At 41.4% G+C, this 22,711-nt stretch overlaps 1 protein-coding gene across 1 annotated transcript in view; it reads left to right on the forward strand.

The window, feature by feature from the left end:
- Positions 1-2,087: 2,087 nt before the first annotated feature.
- The window catches only part of ipo5 (importin 5), a 57,617-nt gene continuing 36,993 nt past the window's right edge, over positions 2,088-22,711 (forward strand). Inside the window, exons 1-7 of the mRNA XM_033023058.1 lie at positions 2,088-2,299; positions 10,092-10,172; positions 11,323-11,515; positions 13,464-13,566; positions 16,027-16,123; positions 17,791-17,895; positions 22,176-22,298. Coding sequence (XP_032878949.1) covers positions 2,222-2,299; positions 10,092-10,172; positions 11,323-11,515; positions 13,464-13,566; positions 16,027-16,123; positions 17,791-17,895; positions 22,176-22,298 — 780 coding nt within the window. The 5' untranslated portion in view covers positions 2,088-2,221. The remainder of the gene's footprint in view (positions 2,300-10,091; positions 10,173-11,322; positions 11,516-13,463; positions 13,567-16,026; positions 16,124-17,790; positions 17,896-22,175; positions 22,299-22,711) is intronic.

Here is a 22,711-nt window from a genome sequence, read left to right on the forward strand (position 1 = left end):
CTACCTGTTAAAAACCGTTGAATTTTTGCGCTGAAAAAAATTGTGGGAGTCGGGGTAAGTGTGAGAGACATGTACCCAACTTCAGAATTCCAAACGTGAAGCGAAATGAAGGTATAGAGAAGCGAGAACTGAAGGGACAATAGCAGCTAAAGTGCTTGGTAAACATTGAAAATATTGGGAATTGTCACTGTATTTCATCAAGTAAGGCATTATTTGTGTTTTTTCTTGATTCCTTTGGTATCTAAAAATTCTCAGAAGTGATAAATCTGGCTGTAAATTTTTCTTCAGATGCGTTTTCATTTTGTATGTAAAAACCCACAGAACCATGGGCGATTAAAAAAAATTACAGCCAGATTTATCACTTCTGAAACTTTTTAGATGCCAAAGGAATCAAGAAAAAACACAAATAATGCCTTACTTGATGAAATGCAGTGAGCAAACGGCCAATGTTCGCCAAGCATTCTGGCTGTTGTTGTCCCTTCAGCTCTCTACCGTCATTTCTCTTCACTTTTGGAATTCTGAAGTAGGCTAAATGTCTCTCACGCTTATCCCGATTTCCATAATTATTTACAGCGCAATAATTGACCATTTCAGCGGGTTTTAACGGGCCCGCTACGCTGGAAACAAAGGGAAGTGCCTACCTGCAGTACATCGTGTGTAATCCATTTGGAGTAGCGTAGCAACAGTACGGGTCATGGGTCGTGACCCGTCTGCCGTGAAACCTCCCTATACAAAGCCCTTAACGGGCTTGCCCCCACCTACAGCGAAAATCTGCTTACCCACCATACCACCTCCAGGTCATAGAAACATAGACAAATAGGTGCAGGAGTAGGCCATTCGGCCCTTCGAGCCTGCACCACCATTCAATATGATCATGGCTGATCATCCAACTCAGTATCCTGTACCTGCCTTCTCTCCATAACCCCTGATCCCTTTAGCCACAAGGGCCACATCTAACTCCCTCTTAAATATAGGTCCCTCAAATCGGCCGACGTGGGGTTACTGATCATCCCGCGATCTAGGCATAAACTCAGGGGCGAACGCGCTTTTGCGATTACAGCAACTAGACTATGGAACAGCGTCCCTTTTCCCATCAGAACTGCCCCCTGCATCAACTCTTTTAAGTCGAGACTTAAAACTAATTTTTACTCTCAAGCCTTTCTTGAGGTCCTCTGAGGGAGTGCTGTATGTATGTATTGTTGATCTATGTACCACTCTTTTGTAGCACGTTAGTACCTGCATTAATGTAAAGCACTTGGGTCAACGAGAGTTGTTTTTAAAAGTGCTATAGAAATATAATTGACTTGAAATGTATGCACACAGACCACATTCCCGCGTGGGCAGCTTACAACCCAGTGGAATATTGATTTCTCTAACTTCAAATAACCCTTGTTTTCCCTCTCCCTCTCCCTAGTTCTCTGACGAGTTTCACTGGCCTCCTAATTAATTTTACTGATTGTATGCCTCGTTGTTAACTTCCCCTCAGCCAACAATGAACCATTCTACATTTCCTTGACCATCCACTGTTTTGATCTGTTGCTTTCACACCTTACCCCTCCATATCTCTCGTCTCCCCCTCCCCCGACTCTGTCTGAAGGGTCTTGATCCGAAATGTCACCCACTCCTTCTCTCCAGACGCGCTGAGTTACTCCAGCATTTTGTCTTTCTTCATTGTAAACCAGCATCTGCCGTTCCTTCCTGCACATTTCCCGCGCTCTATAGCACCGGAGGGGGGGGGCTCCTGTTGCTGCGATGACATCATTGCACTCGCGCCACGTTGTTTTTCGAATGGGCGCAAGGTCATTTCTGGCGCGCTGCGCCTCAGCCAATCGGTGGCGGCACCGCGGCGTCGGATCCCCGCGTCTTCGCCCATTCATCGACCTGAGCCGCGCACATGCGCATCTCCCACGAACACCCCTTTTCCTCTCAACCTCCCGGACGTTGCGGCCCGTCTCCATGGCGACGGCGGGCGCCTCGCTGAGCGCGCGGTCGTTTGCCCGCAGTCGCCACCACGGCCGCGCGGGAAACACACTCGCCCCGCCCCGCCGCGTCGCGTCCCCGTCCCCGGCGTGCTGACGCCACGGGCGACGCGGGTCGGGCGTTACCCGGGACACTCCGATTGGCAGGAGGACTCCGGCGCCCGGGTGTCAGAGGTCAGCTGAGCCGACCTCCCTCTCTCCCTCCCCCACTCCCTCTCTCTCTTTCTCACACACTCGGCTCAATGGCGGAGCAACAGCAGTTCTATCTCTTGCTTAGCAACCTCCTCAGCCCTGACAACGCTGTCAGGAAACAGGCCGAGGTGAGTAGAGCTGGGCGGCGTGGGCTGCAGGCGGGCGGAAGAGCTTTGCCTGGTCCGGATCGGGTTGTAGGGGCCCGCTGGGGCCTGTCTGTGATCACACAAGAGGTGCCGGGGCTCTCCTCCCCGTGGCAAGCAGTTGGGTGTGAGGCCCGGCCCGGCCCGGCCTTCCCACGTGGGCCTGCACCGGCGTTGCATGGGGTCCATGCTGCATGCAGTGCTTTGGGTGAGGATGTGTCCATATGTAAAGCCGCCTCCAGCTGCAGTCCACCCCAGCGGTGGCTGTCCGGGGACGTTTACGTCTGCGAAATTAAAAGCGTTTTTGATGAAGCGAACTATCTTCGCTGACAGGCACTTCAACAAGCATGGTTGAAATATTCGCAGACGAGCTTCTGTTTTTGATGCATGGGTTGCACTGTCTGAAAGGTAGGCTGGGAGCTGATGTGGAGAGTTCAGGCGTACTGTAAAAATCAGTATGTTCCTCCTTCTCATGAACTGTTTCATACGCCACCAATCATTAAAATGACAATACTTTCAGCCACACCCATTCTTCAAGAACGATTTTAAAAGAGTATATTTCAAAAACGATTTTGCAAGAGTATATTTCACAAACATGTAAGACAGTGTAATGTATGTATTGAAGTTAAGTTGCACGAATCTATTGAAGTGACGATTTAAACGTCTACAAATATTAATAATGAAAGGGGGATCGGTTATGTACATAAGAAATAACGACAAGGATCTGTGGGGGGGAAATTGAGGGATGGGGATAGCCCATTGTTCTTGGTTGCTAAAAGGGTTACCTGGCCCAGGTAGACTTGGTTACTGGTTAAACCAGGATTTTGTTTTAATAGTGGCATTTAAAAATCATTGTCCTTGTCGTCAAATCAGTCGTGCCTCACTGTAAGTAAACCTGTTGTTCTGGTTTAATCATTTTTAATTTAGGCTTGAAGGGGTTGATGTAAACTTAAAAGACTAAACAAGGCTCCATTATTTATAATTATAAGTTATGTGGGAGATGTAGATTTCTGTTCATAATGTTGTTTTTTTGCATATTGTTTGCTGAAGGCATGTGCTTATCTAAGACACAAAAATCACTCATGTATTTTGTTGGATTGTCACTCATTCATTCAATAGGTTTATCTAATTTTATTCCAAGTGAATGTTTGTATTCCAATAATTTATCTGTTTATGCAATAGCTTGTGATATGAGGGTAGTAGTCTTCAGAGGTACAGATGTGCTTGAAATGTCATTCATTGTAGATAGTTGTATTAGTAGGTATAATTAAGCTTTTAACCAATACTCTTTTCCCTTGCTATAATTTGGTTCAGTGGTAATTGCCACAGTTTGATTTTAAGATTGATCTTTTGGAGAGGCAGCTGTGGTTTGAGGGTGATGTATAGAATGGCCTCTAAATAGTGTTAAACTGGAAATTGAATAAAGGTATATTTCTGCAGTTGTAATATCTCTTTTAATATGGCCCAGAATAGGTTTCCAATGCCATTTAAAAACATTTGCTAGTGGACCATCTTCAAGAGCAGAACAGATTGAATATATCTCTTCCATTTACCTGCCTCTTTGGAACCACCTCATGATATACAAAAAATACTATTAACAGAGTCTGAAGAAGGGTCTTGACCTGAAACGTCACCCATTCCTTCTCTCCAGAGACGATGTCTGTCCCGCTGAGTTACTCCAGCATTTTGTGTCTACCTTTGATTTAAACCAGCATCTGTAGTTCTTTCCTACACAAATACTATTAACACATCTACTGTTATCCATGTACTCAGGTTAGTGGACAACATTTTTAGGTTGACAGACCATGTAGATAACATGGTTATTGGACAGAGTCTTACAACTGTCAATGAATAGTACTGTCATCAGAGGCAAAGGCTGTGGATTCAGTTCCTACACCAGGAGCTTGAGCACTTCAATGTTTTTGATGTTTTTTAGGCATGATTATCCTGCAGGCCACTGGTGGGTGATGATTTTTCTATTCTTTGCAAGCTTGAATACCTTCAAAATCATATTCTACCAACCAGGTTCTGTTTGTCCATCACCTCTGTACTCATTGCCCTACATTTGCTGCTGATTAAACAATGTCTCTATTTTTATATTTTTCCACCTGTTTTCAAATCCCTCAATGTCTCGCACACAAATGTATAATCTTCAGACATACAGCTCTCCAAGGTCATGGTACACCTTTAATACAACCTTCGCAGTCATCTCAGGTTTAAACATTCCACCAACATCAATCTTTTGCTGCTGATATCTTCAGGTCTGAACTTGACTTCACCTTTCTAAATTTCCTTATCCCCGTTTCCTCAATCTACCTACAAGAAAACTTTTGAAAATCTGCCTAAACTCTGCTTGTATGATTTGGTTATTTATGATTTGGTGTCTTTTTGTGTGAAATTCCTTGATATTTTACTTTTCTAAAAGCAATCTCTGGTTTGTGTTTTTTTATACTGAAAATTGAATATTCGCCACTTTCTTGGATGGGTGCAGACTAAACCATTGCTTCATCAACATCCACCCATCATCTACTTTATCCAATCTCCACTGAACAACGCCTACAATGCTTACAATCCAACAAATGCACTGCAGTAGATGAGAGGCAGCTTTGTTGTCACCTACCAAATCCTTGATTTCCACTGCCTTCAAGGATGTGCAGCATGTGAGTGGGTTGCCGTCACTTCCAAGTCAGAGCTGAACTCTTCATCATGTGGAACATTTAAGAACTTAATTGGGCAGAAGGTTGGAAAAGCAATAAGTACTGGACTTGACATAAAATAATATAAATTGAATGATTTGAAGCAGGAAGGCAAATATATCTTTCATGGCTAAATATTTCAAATAATTTCATAATATGTTCGTTATGTATATTACTTATTTAGGGAATTTTCAGACCAACAATTCTTTGGTGAAATAAGTTAAGGACAACATTTTAACTTGGACACTTTGGAATTGCATCTTGTGACATCCAATAAAAAAGTAAAATGGATATCCTTTTAATGTTTCAATGGAAAGTGTCATCTCCAACAATGCAGCATTCCATCAGTGTGGCATTGGATTAGTGGCCTACATTATAGTATGGGCCTCATTCCATACAGAGCTCAGGGCTTGGTTCCAAGCGGGCTTTTTTAATTACGTGCGAGGGCCCTTTGTGATTCAGTTTGTGCATTCATTCTTAAAACTGAGTTTCTATTCTTAAGCCTGGTGGGGAATTCCATTATGGATTCAGTCAGCTTCATGTGTCTAGTCAGGCTGAGCTGCTGCTGGGTATTGAATTGTCATCAAAGCCAGTCTTTTATCAGTTGTAATGCTTCTGATAATCAGCACATTTATTCTTAAAAGCCAATTGATTATAATATCTCAAAATAGATGAGCTAATGAAATCAGAATTTTGTAATCCTGGCAGAAATTTTTTTTTGTACATCTGTTTAGAAATTCCTTATTCAGGGTTATGTTCTGGTGTTACAGCAGTGATCAGTGGACAATGCGGCAGTCTGAAAAGAAGCATGGTGTCATTGGCATCATACAACACAAGGACAGTTAATCCTTGATAATGAGTGGTGGTGTAATTTAAGTGCAATATGTTCAAGTAAATGTGGGCGGCACAGTGCTGCTACTAGTAGACCTGCACTTGATCAGCACGTGGGACCCAGGTTCAAATCTGATCTCGGGTGATGTCTGTGGAGTTGGCACATGCCCATTGTGACCGCATGAGTTTTCTCTGCATGCTCCAGTTTCCTCCCACATCCAAAGCTGTGTGGGTTGGTCGGTTGAATGTCTCCTGTAAATCACTGACCCGAGTCTGTAAGTGAGTGGTAGAATCTGAGGGGAGTTGATGTGACTGGGTGGAGAATAAAATGGAGTTGATGTGAACAGGTGATTGGATTGGTTGGTGTGCTGTTTTCCTGATGTACCCCTCTGACTTTCCACTTCCATTTAAAAAAAATATTTGAAAAAATATATAATTTCTGCTTTCTTTTGACCATATCTGTTAATGCTGCATCTTTCTCCTAGCCCGGACCTTTTTTAGCCCATATTTGCAAACTGCTAGGATTAGATTTTATAGATATTGTTGAAGCCAACATCAATATGTGAACCACAGTTGAAGCCGTCCTCAATTCATGTGTATCAGTGCTTTTAAATGGGTATTGGACTAAACTCTGGAAATGATTCCATTTATATTTTCAGGGCACTTATTGACAGCATTATAGGAGCCAGTGAGTTGGAGATGATATGGGGTACATGATTTCTAGTGAATGTAATCAAATTACTCAAGATTGTTCCCAAAAAGCAAGAAAAAAGAAACTGGAACATATTTTCCCAATAAAAGTGGGGGCAATTTCTCCAGGACAAAATGTATGTAGTTGAGAATAGCTGCATTTATTTGTGCATAAAATAAAAGCCAGTCACATAGTGATGTGGTTAACAAACCTGATTGACAGGGGAAATACCTAATAATTTCCACTCTAGCTGGCTCTAACATGGTTATTCAGCAGAAAATAGACACAAAATGCTGGAGTAACTCAGCGGGACAGGCAGCATCTCTGGAGAGAAGGAATGGGTGACGTTTTGGGTCGAGACCCTTCTTCCTACACATGGTTATTCAGCAGTTTGGCATGATATTGAAGCTCCTTTACTGCTGATGCAATTGAGACAAATAAATGTGGCATGGACACTAATTAATCTGGAGCGTTCTGTTCCGTATCATGGTCCACTTACAAAATCCTTTGGACAACCTTTGTTTCCAGACTTTTTCCAGTGGCATGACTCAGTAAACTTGTCAGCCAAATGCCTGGGGAGTGAGGGAGGGGAGCTGGTGGAATTATAGAGACATTTTAATGATTAGATGAGGATACAGCATACGGAATATAAAGTGGAAAAAGGGATTTAGTGGGAGATTGAAAAGTGTTCAAAGGGATTTAGTTGTACATATCACAAAATGGTACAACAAGTACTCAGGAAGACAAACGGTGTTTATTGCATGTGAATTTGAGTACATCAGATTACTTCTGGAATGAGAACGGGTGGTGATCTCAAATAAACACAAAATTATGGGTTTAACAGAAGATGCCGATATGTTATTTTTTACCTGGCTGGGAGTATGTGTAGACCTGGAGGTCACAGATATAAAATATGGGACTGGCCATTCAGGATTGAAACTATGAATTTCTTAATCCACAGGATTATGAATCTTTAGAATGAACTGCTCGGGAAGGTATTGAAGGCTCTGTTTGCAAGACAGATCAATGGAGTTTGGATGCAAAGGGAATTGAGGGATATATGGTTAGTGCAGGAAAGTGATACTAAGGTACATGATCAGTCATGATCATATTGAATTGCAGAACAGGTATAAAGGGACATAAGCCGTCTGCTATTTCTGTTCTTAACAGGCCTCGGTTTAATATCTGCTCGGAAATAAATGAAGTACTGAGGCTATAGATTAGACATTAAATTGAGGTCTGTTTGGTTTCTTAGTTCACAGAAAGAAGCCATTCAGTCTGTCTGGCCCTTGTCGGTTTCAGCAAGCAAATCCTTCCCCTTTCTTTATTCTCTTATTACCCCTGGTATTTATTCTCTCTTATCCACATCAATGGCCCTTGGATAATTTTGCTACTTATCTACACTAAATATTATATACAGTAGGCAATTATGTGTTTGGAGTGGGCAAAGAAATGGATACGAGAAAACTCGTACAGTTGCCGGAACAAAATGCAAACTCCACAAAGATAGGACCCAAGGCTGCAATTGAACCCGGATCCTTGAAGCAGTGAAATGGCCTCGCTGACTAATCTGAAAGATTCACAATATTATTTTGAAGTGGTGGAGGAATTATTCCCAGTGTCCCGGATCACTTTTGACCCCCAAAAGATTGCAAAAGCATATTATCTACTCACTAACCCACTGTTGCGTGTGGACCCATGCCGTCTATAATTTAACATACATATCCCCCGTTGCGGAAGCTACTACACTTCCAAATGACTTGATTGGTGTGGTACTTTGAATCTCCCGAAAATAATGCGAAAGGGCAACTTCTTTAAAGTAAAATAAAGCTTGCTTGCAATAATATGTCTTTTAAACAACTGGGCCTACTCGGGAGCAAGTGTGCTCTGCATTTCATGGGATGACTTGGCATCCCACTGAGAGATGAATTTGCCATTGGGAAAGCAAATGGCATTGGAGTCAGAAAAAAAGGTCCTAACTCAAAGTTGCCTGTCCACCCTCCCCATCCCGACAAATGCTGCCTGACCCTCTGTGTCCCTCCAGCAGATTATTTTTGGCGTTTCCAGTCTTGTAATTTTCTTACCTGTTCCTGGATAAAAATACATGGGTTGTCAGCATGTATAAATCCACTGGTATTTTTCATAACATGGTTTTAGCATTGTTGATTGTTTGGACCAAATGCTGGTCACGGCTAGTTGTGCTTGTTTTTCAGTGAATTGTAGTAGTCCAGTGTCTGGCAGAGCCTAATCTGCTCAAGGTTGTTTCCTTTGGATTCCCGAAATACAGTCACATGCTTAAGTTTCATCTCCGGTATGAAGAAGGGTTTCGGCCCGAAACGTGACCTATTTCTTTCGCTCCATAGATGCTGCTGCACCCGCTGAGTTTCTCCAGCATTTTTGTGTACCTTAAGTTTCATATGTTGTCATTCAATATCCATTCACATGGAGGTTTTTGCAGAAATTCAGACATCTAATCCGATGGATCTCTGGTTTAGGAGTTGGATTTGTTAGGTTATATCCAACCAATTATATAACAATCTTGCACTTCTTGTCTGTTTTGTTCTGTAGGCATCAGTCTTTTGATGGTATTATAACTCTACCTAATTAAAGCACATGCAACAAGGATGATGACGATACTGAAACATCTGATTGAGTGCCTGATTATAGGTGCAATTGATGGCATTAGAAGCTGAGCTAATTGCTGGATTTTCTTTATTCCCTCTTCCTCAGTAACTCATGATGTTGAACAGTTTAAATCAGTATAAAGGTGTATAGTTCATCAGTAGTTTGCTTATATTGGTAGCCGAGGCAGATACATTCTGGTGTAGTTACTAAGGCAGATGAACAGTTGAATGCTCTTCCAGATATTTGGAGCAATTATGACGTTTATGGAAATCAGTGCATTAATGGTGAATGAGTGGGTGCACCAACATTAGGGACAGGGATTTAGTCAATGTGCCAGAGTCATCAATTAGCTTGTACCAAAGTGGAATAAGTAAATTGAGTAGAAACAATGATTTGCAGATGCTGGTTTACAAATAAAACACAAAGTGGGTCAGGCAGCATCTCTGGAAGTCATGGATAGATGATGCTTCAGGTTGGGACTCATCTTCAGACTTCACTGAAGAATGGTCCTGAGTCAAAACATCACCAATCTATGTCCTCCAGAGATGCTGCCTGACCCGCTGAGTTAAGCCAGATTTTGTCTCTAAGTGAATCGTGTGTTGCTGGTTTTACAATATTAAAGAAGAATGTTTTAATTGTTCCAATTTTCAGTCTTTACTGGGAAACGCACTTTTAAATCTGACATCAGTTAATGTTTGTACTATTTAATCTTGTTCTGAAGTATTTGAAATATTTTGTTGAGTTCAGTGTACTGTAGTTGTAATAAAAAACTTACTTCACCTCCCTCGTCCAACCTATGGTATTGTGTAAATGAAACACAATTTTGGAAGCAATTACAATTTTTTTTCTCCTTAATATGAGAACCTGTAGTATTTAAAACTAAATTTGTTGGGGTATATGGATAATTTTATACTTTTAATCCTCTGTTATTCAGGAAACTTACGAGAATATTCCTGGACAATCAAAGGTCACGTTCCTTCTGCAGGCGCTCAGGAATTCAGCAGCTGCAGAAGAGGTAATTATCAAAATCTTTACCGTCGTTTCATATTTTTGATTGAAAAGTAAGAAGATTAGGGCAGCTTTTAGTGTCGGATGAGTGGTCCAAACCTGTCTCATCTTACTGATCCAGAAAACAAATGAATGAGGATTTAATTTTTTTTATACCTGCAATTCATTGCGAACAAATGTCCAAATCTGTTCTGAACATAAGCTGGGCTTGTTTTTCTTGAAACGAAGAAGGCTGCGGGGTGGTCTACCTGAGGGGTTGTACAAAATCGTGAGAGACTTGGGGTAAATGATCAGAATCTTTTTCTATGGCAGGGGTATCAAATATAAGAGTGCATAGGTTTAATGTAAGTTTTAAAGATAATTTGAGAGGCAAGGTTTTTCTGGCACAGTGGTTGATATTTGGAACTCGCTGCCAAAGCAGGTTGAATCAGGTACAATCATTGTTTGAAACATTTAGACAGATCCAAATCTATATCTTCCATATCTCTGGGTCTCCCTTTCCCCTGAATCTCAATCTGGAGAAGGGTCTCAACCCGATACGTCACCCATTCTGTCCAGAGATGCTGCCTGAGTTACTCTCGCATTTTGAGTCTTTCTTCAGTATAGTCCTACATTGTTGTAAACTATCAAAGTTTGAGAGCAATTGTGGAGAAATTGTTTCTATTGGTCATAGGGCTGGCTCATAGTTATTGGAAATGGAACCAGAGGATAGGTAAGAAATAACATAATGCTGTGGCGGTCCCTGGGGGGTAGGCCACTCCTTGGATCATCCCCCTCGCCGATTGAGGGACAGGGGCGTTGGTCTGCCACGGGGTTTGCTGACGACACTCCCTAGGGGTTCTGACAAGGGTGTCGTGGTGTGTACTCTGACTGTTGGAATTAAAAAGCTTCTTTTGAATCCGCCTGGCGTCTGGTCTTTTCCTGACCTTGACCAGGCCACTACAATGCAGTAGATTGTGATGTACAGTATATTTAAAGGCTGAGAGAAATCTGATCCAACATCAATTTTCGAGGGATATTTTTAAGAACCATGAATCAAAATCCGGATGAGTGGGTTAACTTGGAGAGTTATTTCGGCTAACTTATCATTTGAGACATCCAAACAATCTCCCAGCCTCTTCTGTTAAAGGCCATATAAATGGATCTTTCTTTTTCAGGTAAGACAGATGGCTGCTGTTTTAATGCGGCGAATGCTATCTGCTTCTTTTGAAGAGGTATTTCCAAGTTTAACCCCTGAGGTGCAGAATGGTGTCAAACATGAGCTGCTTCTGGGCATCCAGATGGAAGGATCATCGAACATCAGGAAGAAGACCTGTGATATTGCAGCAGAGCTCTCCAGGAATCTGATAGGTTAGTAATAGCATAATAGCTTTAATTCACACGGTAATCTTTAGCATTCCTTGAGTGAGGGTGTTGGTTTGAAGTGAAGGGTGAACAATGCAGGTGGCATGTGAGAACCTCTACACTAAGGGTGATTGTCACCAGGAACTTGCTGCCCGTAATGAAGTTGGAAACAGAATCAATCAGTAGATTCAGTTGTTGAATGGACATTTACATGTAGAAGGGAAATAGAGCTAAAAAGGGGAAAGAGAACTGGACTGAATAGATTGCTTTATATGGAGCCAGTGTGAGCAATGGGCCAAATGGCTCAAGAGTCGGGTGCCATTACATTTCAGTGATTCTCTTCTAATTTTAACAACTATGGCACTTAAACTTTTGATTAACTACCTTAGTACTATATTTTGTTTTGTGGTGAAGAGCAGAGAAATGATGAATCTTTAAATATAATTAGGCAAATTTTATTGGACTTTCCATTATATAATCGAAGAATATTTGCACTATTTGGCACAATCGCTTCATGTTGTATTAAGGTCCCAATTCTTGTAGCACTCTTGGCTAAGTGTTTTCTTTTGAAATGTCTGTTAGAATTATTCACTTCTTGCATTGATTGTTCCTAGATTTCATCACCCCACGATCAGAAACATTTTTTCTGCATCAGCCCTAAAAAGCCCCTGAATATTTTTAGAGATTTCTATTGGTTCACTACACAGTTACATGTATCCACCGATTCCTAGTATTGACTAATCGGCTTGGGGAATGCAGTGGGTTGAGCAGCATTTGTGGGGAGAAAGGGATTAACAACACTTTGGGTTGAAACACTGTTCAGTTTAGGGAGTTAAACTGGAAGGATTCCAGGTGCAGCATTTTGAATCAAAACCTTGCATCGGACTTCCTTTCAACCCAACTTGGGTGGGGATCCGTCACGTAATGTCAGCAATTCCTCCAACCCCCTCGCCACCACCACAGAAGCTGCTCGACTGGGTGAGTTCCTTGAGATTGCTTGTTGCTCCATATTCTGTAGTCTTGTCTCCTCAGTGCTTCCTACTAGTTGAACTCTGTCCTTGTGGCTTACATGGAGGATAAGCAATGGATCAGACCAATTTGTTCAAGGTTCTCTTCTGTAAAATCTTTACTATTTCCTCCTCTTGTCTATTTTCATTAGTTAGTAAGGTTGCTTGTTTTTGAACTGTTCTGCGCTGCACATTACCGTAGGCATACAGCTAATGTTATGCTAATTGAGCTGCTCAGAGCAAATGTGGACATTTGCACTTGTTCAATTAATGCTTGTTAAAAGGTAACAGTATCATCGAGAGGTTAAACCTCATTAGTCTAGAAAAGGACATTCAAAACTATCGATGTGTCTTTGTAAGATGGCAACATCAACTTAGTGTGGATCAGTTCACTGCAGCGTCTCAAAGTTAAGCAAGGCATGGAATACCAGAAACAATATTAATAGTATCCCAATCGTTTACAGTTCCCTTGAACAGTATCAAAACAGTTGAGATTGACTGCAGGAAATCTATATCTGGTGACTTCATCTGATACGATCTTCTCTAAGGCGTCTCTACATGTAGCGCAGATGGAAACTAACGATCATAAATGTAAAGAATTAACAATAAATACTGAATTTCTGAGATCTTTTTCCATACGAAATCAAGTGCAATAGTTAAGGCAAAAAGTATAGGTGCTTTTCTAGGGAGGTTGGATAAGTAAATTAATGAAAAGCAGCACAAAGAGTCGATAAGAATGAAAGAAGCAACCAGCATGGAACATGTACAATAATAAGGTGCTTTTAAGACTGATTGATCTTAATCTATGCTAGAGTTTCCATGTAATAAATTAATCTTGTGTATAATTGCAGATGCCACTTCCCAGGTGGTCGAAACAAAAGTGAGGGAGTTGTATGCATAAAGTTTTGTTCTGTTTCAAGCTCAAGATATTGCTTGTTTTTATTTAGATGACGACGGCAACAACCAGTGGCCAGAAATTTTGAAATTTCTCTTTGAATCTGTCAGCTCCCAAAATGTGGCATTGCGTGAGGCTGCTCTACACATTTTCTGGTAAGTTCCTTTTTGTGAAGCACCATTTAAAATCAGGCATGTTTTAATGGAATACAATAGAGCTTTATCCCAGGAAGTAAATTAATTTGCCAACAGTCATAAAAAAACACAAAATGCATGAAACATGAAAATAAAGGCTTCGGGGATGTGCAAAGATTGAGGAGGAGGTGGGGGGGGGGGGGAGTGTTCAGTCTCGGTCTACCCCACGTGGGGAGGAGTTGTGAAGTTTGATAGCCACAGGAAATAAGGATCTCCCATGTCGTTCTGACCGGCATCTTAGTGGAACCAGTCTGTTGCTGAAGGCAGACAAGCTTGAACTGAATGGTCAAGAAGGAACTGCAGATGCTGGAAAATCGAAGGTAGACAATAGTGCTGGAGGAACTCAGCGGGTGCGGCAGCATCTATGGAGCGAGGGAAATAGGCAACGTTTCGGGCCGAAACCCTTCTTCAGACTGAATGGTGGCGTCTTGTGGTATTTGAAGACCCAATGATGAAGATGCTCGGCAGATCTGGCATTATCTGCAAATAAATAAATAGTTGATGTTTTGGGTCGTGGTGTACTTGTCCCAGTGCACCTTGGCGTGATTAGTTGCCCAGTTCCTAACGGATATTGACCTCCCCAGCTTCGTGGGGATCTACAGGAAGTGTTGGCTCAAAAATCATCAAGCTAATATCAAAGACCCACTCCACCATAGCCACACTCATCTTCCGCTGCAATTGGGAAGAAGGTTCAGGTTCACGAAAACTTTCCAGGTTCGCGAAAACTTCTTCCCAGCAACTGTCAGACTCTTGAACCACATTGACAACCCTAACCATGGCCCTACATCAGCAATAATGTACTTGTTGATTTTGCTTAGCTTGCAGCACTACGTTCTTCTGTTTTTACATTATTATGGTCTAGTTAACTGGTATTGCTGATTATTAATGTGTTGTACATTGTTTAATATATATTTAATGTTTTATCGTAATAATTGGCCTATAAATCTGCAGCAAGTAAGAATTTAATTGTTCATTTCCCAGTGCTAATAACAATTAACATTCTTAGTGCCATCATATGTTAGATGATTGCATTTATTTGCTGAACTGTTTGATTGATGTAGGTTTGGTTTCACTGAATTCAGCCTAGCTTCTGTTTTTACTCTTAATTGTTTAATTGACAATGCAGTTCTGTGTTTTTAGTTTGACTGTAATGAAATGGTGTAACTTGGTGTTGAATTCTAAGCCGACTGGATTGAAACAGTCGAATGTAGGTGCTCTGAGCCAGTCAGTAAATATTTATACAGGAAAGTGGGAACATGAGTCGGCCATTGAGCTCCTTGGGCTTGTTCTATTGTGGCTGATTGTAGCTCTATCTACACGCTCGGATTCTTTTGGGTCCTCAATATTCTGATCTAACCAAAATTTCTCAATCCAGGTTTAAACATTTGAAACTCGCTCATAAAAATGTTTGGAAGGTATAGGGAGCAAGTGTAATGGGGAAAAGCCATTCAAGATTTCCACGATCCTCTGTGAAGAAACACTTTGCATTCACACTTCCTCTATCAGAGGTCGCTATATTAACTCATAACTAGTTGTTTCAAATACCTAAATGTTATCACTCTTGGGTAGTGCATGTGCTTCTACCATTTTGAAGAATGCAGTTTTTTTGCACTTTGAAGTTCAAAATCCTGATAATTGTGAACCTGTAAACTAAAAACTGAATCAATTGATAATCTGGATTTGGAGAGGAAATGCTGAAACACTCGGGCAGTATTTTTTGAAGCGAGGAGCAGAATTAATATTTCCAGTTACTTACTTTTGGTAAGAACCAAACAGAATCAAGGAACTGTAGATGCTGATTTACAAAAAAAGACACAGAATACTGGAGTAACTCAGCGGGTCAGGCAGCATCTCTGGACAACATGGTTAGGTTACGTTTTGGGTCTTCAGTCCTATTAAGGTGTTTGGGGGTGGGGTCGAAGAGAGAAAGCTGTAAGAGAGAAGGGGCAGGACAAAGCCTGGCGAGTGATAGGTGGATAATGGTGAGGGGGTTTTGATTGACAGATGGTTGGATAAAGGCCAGAGGTGAAAAGACAAAGGTGTGAGAAGGATAAAAGTATGAATTATGTAGTCAGAGGAAGGAATGTAGGTGGAAGGAAAGGGGAGAAATCAGTGCAAGCCCAGATGGCACACAAGAAAGAGGGCGGGGGTGGAAATGGCACATTGACTTAAGAGCAGCGAGGGAAAGTGGCAAGTGAAAGAGATAATTAAAGTGAGGCTATTACAGGGTGCAAGGAAAGATCAGTTAAATATTATGTGGTGACTGCAGAAAGTAGAAAGGGGCTGGCACTGAGTTACAGTTGGAGGTATGTAATATTGATATTTGGCTGCCTGAAGTTCATTTCAGCCAAGTGCACATTGGCTCATGAGTTAACCCTAAAACGTTTAATAATGGAAGGTTTTCCCACTGGTGTTTAATAGGAATTTCCCAGGAATTTTTGGAAACCAGCAACAACATTATCTTGAAGTCATCAAGCGCATGTTGCTACAATGTATGCAGGACCAGGAAAACTCAACGGTAAGACATGCCAGTAGTGGTTGTTATTGCTATCGACTCTTATCACTTGCTTTATAATAACCATGTATTTTTTCAGATTGCTGATATATATGTCCAAAGGATGTGAAGTTGTGGTAAAATGATTATTTCGCATTAAAACAAAGTTATGCAAAATATGGTTCCCTTTCCTGTTGGACCAATCTTATTCTTAATAAATGGTTTCAGTGGATGATATGTTCTGATGTGAGTCAAAAGGTTGTTGGTTCAATGCCCACTCCAGAGATTTGGCATATAATCTTGGTTGGTTTTCTTCCACGGTGTTGAGGGAGTGCTGCACAGTAAGTTGTTTGTTTTGGACAAGATGTTGAACTGTTGCCCTCTCTGCTCCCTTGGCAAAAGATACCATAGCACCATTTTGAAGAAAAGCAGGGAAACTGGGCAGGATACAGAAATGCTGCAAGACGTGTCCATTTGTTTTACTATTCATCAAGATTATGGTTTATTTTCTAGTGGGTTGCCACTTTCCTGCTTTAATCGTATATCTCTAGGTTTCCTTAATGTTCGGAAAGATATGGACCTCTGTTTTGAATGAATTCGTTGACTAGCCTCCACAGCCCTCGTTGGGGAATTTCAAACATTTGCTACCCTCTACCTGAAGAATATACTTATCTCTATCCTTTTTGGCTAGCCCATATTCTGTGATTGACTCCCCGGTTCTCACGTCCTCGGTCAATGAAAACACACTTGTCTCTGGTTTCTTATTAAAAAATTATTTTGAAGTAATATACTTTTCTCGCGAAACGCTCAATCTGGTCATAATCGCCTTGCTATTCACACAAGCCATCTGTGTACAGACAAGGTCTGCATTCCCTTTTGTATCACTACCAATGTTCAGAAGTGCTTCATTGACTGTAAATGACTTTGGGATAAGATGTGGTTCTGGAAGATGCTTTATAAATATGTTTTTTCCAATTTGAAATGAGCATAAAAGGAATTAAATTGAAAATTCACAAAGTACTTTCCAGTTGTGCATTTCATTTCCACTTATTGTTTTAATGATGTAAATAACCACTATTTTCCCAGGTAATTGCTAACTGTTGTATAAATCACTTCTGGCCACAGCACATTAGAAATTGAAATACTTTTTCAGGTTAATGTAAGTGAATTTGGTATCCTTTTGGCTTTTTTGAAATCCTTTGAAGAATCAGAATATGTCATCATAGTAAATTTCAAACATCATAAATTGTATTACTAAAATGTGCACCTGAGGTACTTGCAATTTAAAACATATAGGACATTAGGTTGCCTCTGCGCAGCACTTTTAAAGCAGTATACTGGGTGTTTATCTGTATTATCGAACAATGCATGTCACTCGACCACGTGAAAAGGTGAGGATGTTCGATTTTAAGCTGCATTAAAAGAGAGAGTTAGCAAAAAAAATTACAGAACTCGGGAGGGATCTTTGGTTCCTGATGTCTTGGCTACAAGTGGTGGAATGATGAAAAATGCAACCAGACACGGAGTGCATTATTTGGCTTAAGAGGAGTGGAGGTATGCAATCTTTCCCATTACCTGCTTATGTACATTATTGGAGTACAGAACTGATTATGTACCAATTGCAGCTTATTAATCATGCAAAATAATGTAATGCGACACTGGGTTTTCATCCATGTGGCTTTCCTTTACAGATTCGAATGCTGGCTGCAAGAGCTGCAGCCGCGTTTGTTCTGGCTAATGAGAACAACACTCCCTTGCAAAAGCACTTTGCAGACATGTTGCCTGGAGTTTTGCAGGTAAATAATTTTTCTTTCTGTTGTTGTGAACGTTCATGAAGATTAGAGTCATAGAATCGTACACGGTGGAAACAGGCTCTTCGATCCAACGCCCACACTGACCAACATGCTCCATAACACTAGTCCCACCTGCCCGTGTAGGGCCCATATCCCTCTAAACCTGTCCTAATCATGTGCCGGTCTAAATGTTTCTTAAACCTTGCGATAGTACCTACCTCAACTACCTCTTCTGGAAGCTTGTTCCATAAACCCACCACCCTGTGTGTGGAAAAAGTAACCCCTTAAGTTCCTATTAAATCTTTCCCCCCCCCCCCCCATCTTAAACTAACAGTGCCCTCCATAATGATTGGGATAAAGACCCATCATTTATTTATTTGGCTCTGTACTCCACAATTTGATATTTGTAATAGAATAAAAATCACATGTGGTTAAAGTGCACATTGTCAGATTTAAATAAAGGCCATTTTTATACATTTTGGTTTCACCATGTGGAAATTACAGCTGTGTTCATACATAGCCCCCCCCCCCTCAACACAGATTGGCCAGCTGTTCATTCTACAGGAAGACAATGATCCAAAACATACTGCTAAAAGCAACAAAGCAGTTTTTCCAAGCTAAAAAATAGTCAATTTTTGAGTGGCCAAGTCAATCACCCGAACTGAACCCAATTGAACGTGCCTTTTATATGCTGAAGAGCAAACTGAAGGGGACTAGACCCGAAAACACGATTAAGCTGAAGATGGCTACAATACAGGCCTGGCAGAGCATCACCAGAGAAAACACCCAGCAACTGGTGATGTTCATGAATCGCAGACTTCAAGTAGTCATTGCATGCAAAGGATATGCAACAAAATACTAAGCATGACTACTTTCATTTACATGACATTGCTGTGTCCCAAACATTATGGGGCCCTTAAAACGGGGGGACTATGTATAAACACTGCTGTAATTTCTACATGGTGAAACCAAAATGTATAAAAATGGCCTTTATTAAAATCTGACAATGTGCACTTTAACCACATGAGATTTTTTTTTTCTATTATAAATCTCGAATTGTATAGTACAGAGGCAAATAAATAAATGATGGGTCTTTGTCCCAAACATTACGGAGGGCACTGTATGTCCTCTGGTTCTTGATTCTCTACTCTGAGGCAAGAGACTGTGCGTCTATCCGATCTATTCCTCTCATGATTTTTTTTTTTTTTTAACATCCTCCTGCACTCCAAGGTATAGAGTCCTAGCCCGCTCAACCTCTCCCTCAGTCCCTCGAGCACTGACAACACCCTCATAAATCTTCTCTGCACTCTTTCCAGCTTGACAACATATTTCCTATAAGATGGTGCCCAGAACTGAACACAATATTCTAAGGCTCCAGGCTGTCTGTGTCTATCAATTGTACAATTGTTAGGAGATTCTGAATTGTAGAAGCCAAAGTCATTCTAAATAACTAGTGATAGATTGAGGAGGTAACATTTGTTGCCTAGCCTGGTAGTTTACTACTTGAGGCATGTTTAATGGGGTAACTGGAGTGGGAGTATCTATGATTAGTAAGTCTATGATCTATAAATTGTAAATATAGATTAACATGGTTGATTTTAACAGAAAACTTGCGTGGGGGTGTGAGATGTTCATTACTGGAGATTGATTTGAAATGTGGAAGAAGCAACCTTATGAAGAAGTTAATACAAATGACAACAGTGCGCTTAAAAGGATTTAAAGTGAACTTCAAGAAATAAATTGAATATATTGATCGGGACAGAGGGCAGATTAAGCTTAGAGTCATTCTCGCCCACACCGGCCAACAATGTCCCAGCTACACTAGTCCCACTTGCCTGCGCTTGGTCCATATCCCTCCAAACCTGTCCTATCCATGTACCTGTCTAACTGTTTCTTAAACGATGGGATATTTCCAGCCTCAACTACATCCTCTTGCAGCTTGTTCCATACACCCACCACCTTTTGTGTGAAAAAGTTACCCCTCGGATTCCTGTTACGTAAATCTTTTCCCCTTCACCTTGAACCTATTACCTCTGATCCTCGATTCCCCTACTCTGGGCAAAAGACTCTGTGCAACTGCCCATTATATTCCTCTCATGATCTTATACACTGTAAGATCACCCCTTATCCTCCTGTGCTCCATGGAATAGAGACCCAGCCTACTCAACCTCGTCCTATTGCTCACACCCTCTAGTCCTGGCAACATCCTCATAAATCATTTCTGAACCATTTTATGCTTGACAATATCGTTCCTATAACATGGTGCCCAGAACTCAACACAATATTCTAAATGCGGTCTCACCAACATCTTATACAACTGCAACATGACCTCCCAACTTCTGTACTCAATACTCGATGACTGATGAAGGCCAAAGTGCCAAAAGCCATTTTGACCACCTTATCTCCCTGCAACTCGACCTTCAAGGAACCATGCACCTGTACTCCTAGATCCCTCTGCTCTTCAACACTACCCAGAGGCCAACCATTTACTGTGTTAGTCCTGCCCTTGTTCGACATTCCAAAATGCAACACCCACACTTCTCTGTATTAATTTCCATCCACCATTCCTCTGCCCACCTGGCCAATAAATCCAGATCCTGCTGCAATCGTTTACAACCATCTTCGCTATCTGCAAAACCACTAACTTTTGTATCATCAGTAAACTTGCTAATCTTGCCATGTATGTTCACATCCAAATCATTAATGTAGATAACAAAAACACCGAATCCTGAGGCACACCACTAGTCATAGGCATCCAGTCTGAGACGCAACCTTCCACCATTACCCTCTGCTTCCTTCCATCGAGGCAATTTGCTATCCATTCAGCTATCTCTCTTTGGATCCCATGTGATCTAACCTTCCAGAGCAGCCTACCATGCGGCACCTTGTTGAACGCCTTGTGCGGTGCCATAGCTTCTACATAGAGCTTTTGGGCTGAAAGCCCTGATTTGGTGCTGTTCATTCAATATAACTGTTCCAGTATAATTATTCTTTTTTTTGTTAATTTTGATATAATAATGGAGGCTTTTGAGTAGTGAATGTTGTACTGAATAGCAATGCAAGTCATAGACATCTTGCAATTGAAGATGCCATATAAGAAGTCATCGGGTGGCGCCGCACGCGGCAGCCTCGCCAGCAGTCTGTCCGCCCTTTTCGTTATTTTTAGTCTGTCTAAAAGTATGTTTTTGGAGGTTTCTTAGTCTTTTTTATGTGGGGGTTGGGAAGGGGGATGAGGGGAAACAGTTTCCCAGTCACTACTTGGTCGAGGATGCATCTTTTCTCCGAGTCGCATCACTGTCAGGGCTGTATGGTAACTCAAATCTCACTGATACCATTTGGTGCATGTGACAATAAATGTAACTTGAACTTGAAGTAGTATCCAAGGCTACTTTGTAGGCAAGTAATCCAACAGAAGTAGATATCAGGGAACAATGGAATCAGTGACGATGCTTGGCTGATCAGATGAGATTTAAGGATATTTTAAGAGGACGATGCAGGCAAGCATGGAGAAGCATGTGACGTGGGCAATTGTAGATACGGGTGCCAGTGAAAAGCGACATAGAAGAAGTGAACCGTAGTGATGTAGGGTGAAACACATAATTAAGTTTGCTGATAAAAAATGGTGGAAAAACGCAGCAGGTCATTTAAGCGTCAATGAGTATTCGACCAAGAGCGATAATTGTTTCACTTTCTGAAGATACTGCTTTATCAAACGAGTATTTGCAGCATTTTCTGTTTATTTCAATCTTCTATTATCTGCAGCATTTTGCTCCTTAAAGTGGGATCATGCATTCCAATTGAGAGCAGGTAGTTCCCCTTGTTTAAAGGAAGTCTGTTGTGTTTGGTTTGTATTTTGCTTGTTTGCTCTGCAAATAGATTGCACTGTTTCTTTGATATATTAGTTGTTTTGTTGACCTCAAATAACTGTTTATGCTAATGTGGCATCAGCTGATACACAGACCACTAATGGTCGAACCCTCGTCAGTAGCTACGAGGGTTGGCACGTGACGTCACGGCCTCGGGTGAGTGTCCTGCTACTTATGCTTATCTCACCTTGAGACCAAGGGAGTCAACAGGTAGCTGAGCCCGAGAGAACAACCTCGCTCAGCTACAGCAGCAATGACAATCACGTTAGCGGACCAACTTAACATGTAACACCTGAATAAAACTACTGTTTAAATCTGCCTGATGTCTGGCCTTATTCACCACGTTTGGCGCCGCTACACTAATATGTTAACACGGCACTGTTCCTTTTGTTGCTTATCATTCTTTCATCATTTTAGGCTGTCAATGACTCCTGTTATCAAAATGATGATTCTGTGCTGAAGTCATTGGTGGAGCTTGCAGATACTGCACCAAAATATTTGCGTCCTCATCTCGAGCCCACCTTAACATTAAGCCTCAAGGTAAGCCCTGCGAAGATTTGTTTTTCCAATTTAAAATTTCCAGGTAAACATATAAATGTATCCTCTTCAGGTGTGTCATTGTTTGGATTTTGTACTTGGATTATCAGACCTATGACTAATTGGGGGAATCCAAAACCAGGGGCCATAGTTTAAGAATAAAGGGTAAGCCATTTAGAATGGAGATGAGGAAACTTTTTCACAAAGAGTTGTGAGTCTGTGGAATTCTCTGCCTCGGAGGGCGGTGGAGGCCGATTCTCTGGATTCTTTCAAGAGAGAGCTAGATAGGGCTCTTTAAGATAGTGGAGTCAGGGGATATGCGGAGAAGGCAGGAACGAGGTACTGTTTGGGATGATCAGCCAAGATCACGTTGAATGGTAGTGCTGGCTCGAAGGGCCGAATGGCCTACTCCTGCA

This window comes from Amblyraja radiata, chromosome 6 (genome assembly GCF_010909765.2).
Source record: "Amblyraja radiata isolate CabotCenter1 chromosome 6, sAmbRad1.1.pri, whole genome shotgun sequence".
In the NCBI taxonomy this organism is placed as follows: domain Eukaryota; kingdom Metazoa; phylum Chordata; class Chondrichthyes; order Rajiformes; family Rajidae; genus Amblyraja; species Amblyraja radiata.